The 9308-nt window shown below is 34.4% G+C and overlaps 1 protein-coding gene across 1 annotated transcript; it reads left to right on the top strand.

Moving 5' to 3' along the window:
* The first annotated feature begins 1882 nt into the window (after positions 1-1882).
* LOC116028976 (flavonoid 3'-monooxygenase-like) lies at positions 1883-9086 on the top strand. The gene is made up of 3 exons (XM_031270841.1): positions 1883-2329; positions 6821-7288; positions 8390-9086. Exons 1-3 carry the CDS (start codon positions 1883-1885, stop codon positions 9032-9034), a joined length of 1560 nt encoding a protein of 519 aa, XP_031126701.1. The 3' UTR covers positions 9035-9086.
* Positions 9087-9308: the final 222 nt, after the last annotated feature.

The following is a 9308-nucleotide window of genomic DNA, read 5'->3' as shown; positions in this document are numbered from 1 at the left end:
GTTAATCAAGATAGTCCATAACAAGTAGCAGTGGGCATAGAACCAAATGAACAGAACTCATACTGATCTTAAATAAAGGTAGGATCACTTACAGACTTATACACAGCAGTTAGAAGACTATAGGTTGTCAAGAACGATCTAGTTTTGCTAACACTCTAGGGTCATTACTTTTGTCCTAATGAACAAAAACAGAATTGCTATCTGGCTTTGAAGGAGCTTCAAGTTCATCATGTTATAAGAATTATGATCAATATCAGTCACATTTTCATGTTGGCATGCAAGAAAGGGGCTACAGACTAATAAACTCACATCCATTGACCAAGTAATGCCATAATACAAACAATGAGAGTGTCACCTTTAATCCTTTTGTTCTTAGAATGCTGAGTAATAGCCATATCCTTAGCAAGTTATTGGTTATCAGGGATACCCTTGCCCAGCCTCGCAAGTATTAGAGCAATTGTCATTATAGTTTGCCCAGCCTCACCTTAGGTTGTTTGCTCTGCCTCAGTTCCCTTTTCCAATTCTGACATCCAGTAAAGAGACTGCATCTGGTAAGGCCTTTGGCTACACATAAGTGTTTCAGGTGGCTCTATCTCCTACAAAATGCATATAAAACAAGAAAGATCAATAGAAAGGCAAAATAACTAAATACAACATACAAAAGAAAATGAATTAGAGAGGATAATGTTACATTTGTCCCTCAAGCATTCACATGCATACTGATTCAAATCAACAGCCCATTTCTGCATTTGAATTTAATAACTTTATCAATACAAGTTAGCAACTTGACAAGCAAATGTAAGTTTTCAAAAGCAATTATAACTTACACTAACCAGATTAACACCACAACTATTAGCTCTTAGGCATAATCATGTAGACATTGCTCCATAATTGTTAAGAGATCTTCTATTCTCCTATGATCCTATCCACCACGTTGTTGAATTTCTACAGATTGAAGGCAAATATATATGAATTAGACAAATAATTAAAAGCAAGCTGTTTCATTAAGCTCAACAATAAACCCTAGATTTCTCGAATCCTTCACATCACTACATCACAACTAGTCGAAATCACATAGACGCGAAACAAAGATTAAAGGCATATAATAGACTTACAGCCTTGGTGGACTCACTCCTCCGCGACCAAACACCTCCGCCTCACACTCAGCCGGGTCTTCGAATTGGAAATCCAGAAGTCGAGATTTTCCTTCTAGATTTGTCGTAGAGGAGGGCGGGAGGGTGGGCGGGCGAGCGGCGGAAGGCGGCATTCGAGTCTACAGCGTCGTCGTAGCCTCGCAGTGAAGGTCAGGGGAGGCGTCATCGTCGGCGGCGGCGCAGGGGAGGTCAGGGGGGCGTTGCCGGGCGTCCGATTTTGCGGTGTCCGCTTCTGCGACTTAAGTGTTTAGACGATATATAAATAGAATATAGTTAGAAATAATTTTTTAGAAAGAGTTTTATTGCTAACAATTAATTATTAAAGATTTCCATATCAAATTAGAGGCGGTTTTTGTAACCGTCTCAAAATAGTTATTTAGAGGCAGTTATATATAACCGCCTTTAAGTATATGTCGCTAAACAATCAGTTTTTTGTAGTGTTAACAGGGCCGTCTAAATCTAACGATTAGGAAATAACAAAACGACGTCGTTTAAGCCCACGGTCCACAAAGCATTGTGGACCACGGTCCATGATATAATTTGCGGCATCGCGTGCATGCATGCCATCAAATCAGCAATCTTCCACCATATATTGTGTTTGTCTGTCTATTTCTACTCAACCGGCTAGTAAAAAGTCACTTAGCAGTTACCATGCCCCCTGCTTACCGACGCTCCACTCCCATCTATATAATAAACAACACATGCATACATGATTTGAAGACCCAAGTATGGAAACCTTAACCTTAATTTTGTACACTTTAGGTTTTCCAATTTTTCTATATTTTCTTCTCATCAGAGTGAAACGCTACCATTTACCACTCCCACCCGGACCAAAACCATGGCCGCTTGTAGGAAACCTTCACCACCTAGGCCAGAAGCCGCATCATGAGTCGATAGCGGCCCTGGCTCAGAGTTATGGACCCCTCATGTACCTCCGCCTAGGATTTGTGCACGTGGTTGTGGCCACCTCCGCCGCCGTGGCCGCTCAATTCTTGAAAGTTCACGACGCAAACTTCTCCAGCCGCCCGCCTAACTCCGGCGCCAAACACATTGGTTATAACAATCAAGGCCTCGTTTTCGCACCCTACGGCCCGCGGTGGCGCATGCTTAGGAAGATCACCTCTCTGCATCTCTTCTCGGCCAAAGCGTTGGATGACTTTTGTCATGTTCGCCAGGTTTAATTCAATTCTTTTTTTTTTTTTTTTAATTTCATAGGAATATAATAGATATTTAAATATATAAATTCCGTTTATAATACGCTTATATCATTACATTACATTGTAAATTTTTTTTTTTTTTACAAAAACCCTCAATCCCTCACTCGACTAGTAATACAAAACCAAACGGTTCGAAATTCTTGTAAACCGAAGCGAACGGTTTAGTAAAAACCGAACCAAACTGAACGTTGTTAGGTTTTAATAATAATAATAATAATAATAATAATAATAATAATAATAATAATAATAAAAGTAAATTTAAGCCGATGCCTGGTTCGTCGTTTAATTCCTATTCTCACGGGTATCTCTCTTAAATTTTTTTTATTTGATTTCTTTATAGCTTGTTCTCTACTTTGCGCTTTTGTTGTTTGCTACAATTGTTCTTTACCTCACAATTAGTACTTAGTAGTATATTTGGACTTTGAATTGCTATTTTGTCATATAATGTTTAGATTTTGGATATGGATAATGTGATAGTATATGTTTGAAACTTAGGAAACGCTGAAATTTGGGGACCTAAATCGAACCGTATACCGAACCGAACTCTAATGTTAAACCAAATGATTTAAAATTTTTAAAATCGAAACCGAAACCCGAAACGCCCACCCCTACCTCAATATGATGAATCATTAAGGGAAGTTGTGATCAGTCCTCATATATATTTTACAAGATGAGTAGTTTTCAATTGAAATATATATATATTTTGAGAGAGAGATAGAAGAAAGAGAGAAGGGGGAGGGGGAGATTTTGTAAAATCATTGACAAAAAATATTTAATAGATTATTACTTATATCTTATATTGAAAACGATGACAGTTTAATTAAATGTTAATAATAACATCATCTTTATAATAATATTTTCCCTCTCCTATTAGAAAAATAGAAAATGTAATTCACGTGGGTAAGAAAATACATTAAATTATTAACATAGAAAGCATTGCTTTTTTTTTTTTTTTAAATGGATGGACAATTTTGTGGTATACGTTTAGAAGGTGTTGACAGGCTTTGCATAATATAATTATATGTTAATTAAGAGTAATACAAGTGGCCAGTACTCTAATGATAAAATTTTTCCTACCATATACCTAATCCTACATTAAACAAAGTTTCTACCATTCAAAATAATGCTTACATTTTTTAATGTTAAATGTTTAGTACCACACTCGTGTAGTACATGTTTGGTTGTTAGCAGATCCGTCAAATTTTTTGTGGATTCGTGGCGTTTTGACCATGATTAAAACGTCAAAGTAGTTGTTTGATAAACCTAACGGTTTGGAGTAGTGGATTGCGCCAAACTTTTGAAATCTCAAACGCTGCTATGAGCAGTGCTTGAGATTAACATTTTAAAGAAAATTATATTTTCCACAAACACCCTTTTAATTAAAAAAAAAAACTACTGAAGAACCGAAGAACATTAAAGGCTCTTCATTGCCCTACCCATCCAAATTCAGATGGGTAGGGTTAAAATTAATGGAGCCTTGAGGCTCATTTTATAGGAGCCTCAAGACTCCTTCCCCACATTTCTCATCACCTATGTGGGAAAAATGGTAAAACAAAAGGGAGCCGCATCCCTTCTTCTTCTTCTTCTTCTTTTGTTGTTGTTGTTGTTATTAGCATTATTATTATTATATATTATTAATTGTTGTTAGCGTTATTATTATTATATATTATTATTACTACTATTTATGAAATATATTTATACCAATTAAGTTATTTTACATGTTAACAGTTAACTTAAATACTAATTTTACCAAATATCTTTTTACAAATCATTGATACAATGAACTGGTCAAATCCGCTATTTGCTAATCGCTAATTGCCAAACAAGACCGTATGCTATTTACACCCTTTTAGGGGTGCATATTAAATTCCACTCTATGTGGTAGAGAAAGAAAAGAAATAATATATATATATATATATATATATATATATATATATATATATTGACTTTATATGATACAACTTATTTAGATGAGAAGTTATACTTAATCATATCCATAGGAATTAATTAATGAAGGGTTGTAATTAGATGGATGCACCAGATTAATTCTTACTTTTCATCTAAATAGGTTGTCTATTTGTCTCATTTGATTTTATAATATATATATATATCATGGTTTGAAAAAATCGCTAGACGTTTCTTGGGTGCTTGGGTTATGCCTAACGACTAGGGCGCGCACCTAGTCCATATAAGATTGTAAAATCAAATCAAAGCCGTTGGATTAGGCGAGAACACCCTATTTATATGAGATTGTGACATGAAATTAAAGCTGTTTACTCTTTTATTTTGGAAGTTTCTGTATATATATATATAGTGCATTCTTCATTCAAAATTGTACACTTTCAAATTGTACAAATTTGGCTTCACTTGTCCTTGGGTAAGGCGGGACTCAATTTATGGGTCAAAGAAAAAATATGAATAATTTTAGAATGAATGAAAAAAATGAGAAGGTTTTAAATAGTTGACATTTTTTTTTAAAAAAAAAACATGAGCTTTTGAGTGAGAAGTGCCTCCCAAATAAGTTTCTTGACATTTTCTAACAAAACTTATAATTGGTCAAGGTGAAAAGCAAGTGCTATCCACTTGTAATTTTTTGTATAATATCAAAAATGCTTTCCTAAAAAAAATGCTAGTATTATTTGCAGTTTTCCGGTCATTTTAAACTGTGCTCTTTTGCCAGCTTCGGTCATTACACAACACTGACATGCGCGTATCAACAAGTTCCTTTTCTCGGGAGATAGAAACAAGATAACATAAATATACTATAATAAAAGAAGAAAAGAGGAAAGAAAGAAACTTGTATGACAACCATGATAAGACTGCCCCATCCCTACCAATATGGGATTGGCAATATGATGTGATAAACGCCACATAATTTATTTGATTTTTTTTTTCTAGTGTACAGGATTTGTAAATTTGCAAATCAGCTTTTGTATTTTTTTTTATTTTTAATTTTTTATGTACTTTATTTTATTTTATTTTATTTTTTATTTTATGTATTTATTAAATTTTAAAGTGATGTGATATTGGATGCAATTTTTAAAATAGATTAGATTTGCAAGGATGTAATGGGAATAGTAAATGATGTGCAAATTGGATAATGTGCCTAAGAGCTAGCTGTATTCTAATGCTGCTGCATATGGAAAAAAAAAGTGCAGAATAAAGCGGCAAAGAATAAGGGGTCGTTTAGCAACTTGAAAAAATGGAGGATTTTCCAAAAAAAAAAAAATAAAAAATTGGAGGGGTGGAAGAATGGAAAATGGAAAACTTGTTTACTAAAATCAATTCTTTAAAATAACTTTCCATATCCATTCTTCCATTTCTATACAAATTTGGAGAGAGCCAAAATTGACTTCTCCATTTGGAAAATGTAAAATGCACGGGTCTAGCTTGCGCTGCGCACATATCCTTCCTTTTCTTTTCCTTTTCTTCTAGCGTTGCGTACTACTGATCCACATAAAGGAAAATGCAAGTGTCACTTGTGCTTCTCGTATTATATGAAAAATGCTAAGTGACATTTGCATTTCACGTTGACCAAACATTAAAAGAAAAGATATTCTCAGAAATTTTAAAAGATTCATTTGAGACTTGTGTTTATGACCAGAAACGCATGTCGTCCGAAATGAATTTTTCTAAAAACAGTACGAAATATATTTTTTGAAACCTTTCTATTTTTGTCAATGTCTACACATTTCTCCCTATTTCAGTCATTAACTCCACGAATTATTATTTCTGTATTATTATTATTATTATTATTATTATTATTATATATTATTATTATTATTATTATTATTAAAAATAAAGTAGTATTTAATTACAAATAGTATATATTTAAAAATAATAATTTATGATAAAGTCTAAATTCTTTTAATGTATTTAGATTTTTAAATTTTAATTAATCTTATTTTTTTCATATTTTTAATCTTATGTAATTCAAATTATTATGTAATATGAATTATTTTATTTCAAATTTCATGTAATAATTTTTTTTCTCAAAATATTTAAGTAAAAAAATTTTGAAAAGATATCTTTATGTAATTTGAAATTTTATTTTTATTTTTTTTTTATGTTAATATATAAGATTAACTGTCGGGCCAAAAATAATTATTTACTTTTTTATTTACGGGAAACTCATAACCTAAAGTAGTACTTTGGGTGAAGTACATTTCGGGTGATCATAATTAACAAAGAACAAGTAGTTAAATAATCTAGTTAGTTTGTGTAACCCAAGAGTTTAAAATTCAAACAAAAATCTTAGTGGAACAAGTAGTTAAATAATCTAGTTAGTTTGTGTAACCCAAGAGTTTAAAATTCAAACAAAAATCTTAGTGGAGTCAAACTTGGAAACTTCTATTATCAAATTAATTGCTGAATCTATTTACCGGGCTTTGTTGAAAAAAATATGATTGCATGATTGTAGAGTGACAATGTAGCATTACATTAATGCAGGAAGAGGTTGCAACTCTGACACGCAGTCTAGCAAGTGCAGGCAAAACTCCAGTAAAACTGGGGCAGTTACTGAACGTGTGCACCACGAACGCCCTGGGTCGTATGATGCTAGGGCGGAAGGTGTTTAATGACGGCGGCAGCAAGAGCGACCCGAAGGCGGAGGAGTTCAAGTCGATGGTGGAGGAGATGATGGTGTTGGCCGGAAGTTTTAACATCGGCGATTTCATCCCGGTCTTGGGTTTGTTTGACCTTCAAGGAATCGTAGGGAAGATGAAGAAACTACACGCGCGTTTTGACGCGTTCTTGAACACCATTCTTGAGGAGCACAAATTTGTGAACAATCAACATACGACGTTGTCGAAAGATGTGGACTTCTTAAGCACCCTAGTTAGGCTTAGAGATAATGGGGCCGATGTGGATGGTGAAGAGGGAAAACTCACCGACACTGAAATAAAGGCTTTGCTCTTGGTTAGTATTCCCTAACAAATTAAACCATGTTTAATTATATATATTCATATGATAACCAATCTCAATTAGTTCATGGGAACTAATCAATTGCATTAAAAAATTATATCTATAAATGAAGTTATTTGAGGAAACTAAAAATTTGGGTGTGCACGTGGAGTTTTATGATGTGTGCATATTAAGCATGTCTCTATATTACGTAGAGTATATGCTTAATATGCAAACATTAAAATGATCCATATGTACACATCTATTTTTAATAATCTCAATTAATCTCATCCGTAGATATATTTTTATAATACATGCACCAAATTAGTTCTCATGAACTCATAGAGATGTTGGTTCTCATAGAAACATCACCCTATATATATTGAGATCATATGAGAATAGTACCTTAGGGAGAACATGAGAACTGAATAAGTGCACAAAATTTACTACGTGAATGCACACAATGTATTCTAGGATCTCCATTGCCATCTAAGCATGCCTAGAAGTAAATTTTGTGCATTCATTCATGTTATAGATTGTGTGCACTCATGTAGTATTTAATCATGGTTCTCATATGAACGATAGTACACACACACACACACACACACACACATATATATAAACGTCTAGGATCAACAATGTTTTAAAAAAAACGCGGTGACATTTTTAGTTTTTTTTTGCATCTAGGTTAAATTTAAAGTGCGTGGTTTTTCTTCTTAAGTTGCGGGATTTTTCTAGGTGCATGATTTTGTGCTTAAGGTGCATGATTTTGAGCTTAAGGTGCGTTAGTTGTTGAAGCTCAAGTGTGTCGGTCTAAAACTTTACGTGCATGGTTTTCGTTCCTAAGGTGCATGATTTGTTTGCTTAAGGTGAGTCAGTGGTTGAAACTTAGTGCCTTGCCCAGAAGCTTTAGGTGCTTGATTCTTTTTTCTTTAGGTGCATGATTTTCCTTTTTAAGGTGTTTGATTTGTGAGTTTAAGTTGGCAAGTTGCGCCATTTAAAACTTAAATGTGTAGTTTTTTCTTCTTATTTCTACACTTAAGGTGGGTCCCTTGTCTATGCACTGAAACCCATCGCTATATATATTAGTTCTGATGATATGATCTATATATGTAGAATTTGTTCACAGCTGGGACTGATACATCGTCTAGCGCTGTGGAGTGGGCATTCGCAGAACTATTACGCAACCCAAAAATCTTAAACCAAGCACAACAAGAGCTTGACTTAGTAGTTGGTCCAAATCGGCTAGTCACAGAATCCGACTTAACCCAACTACCTTTCTTGCAAGCAATAGTGAAGGAGACCTTCAGGCTACACCCATCCACCCCACTCTCTCTTCCAAGAATGGCAGCTCAGAGTTGTGAGATCAATGGCTACTTCATTCCCAAAGGCGCAACTCTTCTGGTCAACGTTTGGGCCATAGCTCGTGACCCCAATGTGTGGACAAATCCTCTTGAGTTCAACCCAAACCGATTCTTGCCCGATGGAGAAAAGCCCAACGTGGATATTAAAATGAATGACTTTGAAATGATTCCTTTTGGAGGCGGGCGTAGAATATGCTCTGGGATGAGATTGGGGATAAGGATGGTTCACCTGATTGTTGCAACTTTGGTACATGCTTTTGATTGGGATTTGGGGAATGGGCAATCTGTAGAAACGCTGAATATGGAGGAAGCTTATGGTCTCACCCTTCAACGAGCTGTTCCTTTGATGTTGCATTCAAAGCTCAGATTACAACCACATATCTATACTCTCAATTGAATAGCAAATTACTACTACTACTATGCCTACCTTGTTTGTTTTCATTTTCTTTGTTTAATATTATTGGCCATCTACCATTTTAAAATATATTGTATTTATAATTATGTAATCATGGGTGGAGCTACAATGGGGTAGCTGCCTCCCTCATCCCCAACCCTCACATTAGCAGTGAAATAGTGTATAAAATCAATATTTCTGTAAAAATTACTAAAGAATTGAGTATCTTAATTAGTTTGTTGTAACCTTGCATATGACTTGAAATGGCACTTAGTAT

The sequence above is a fragment of the Ipomoea triloba genome, chromosome 9 (assembly GCF_003576645.1).
Source record: "Ipomoea triloba cultivar NCNSP0323 chromosome 9, ASM357664v1".
Lineage (NCBI taxonomy): Eukaryota > Viridiplantae > Streptophyta > Magnoliopsida > Solanales > Convolvulaceae > Ipomoea > Ipomoea triloba.
The sequence above is the reverse complement of the archived record's forward strand: the minus strand, read 5'-3'. Positions and strand labels throughout refer to the sequence as shown.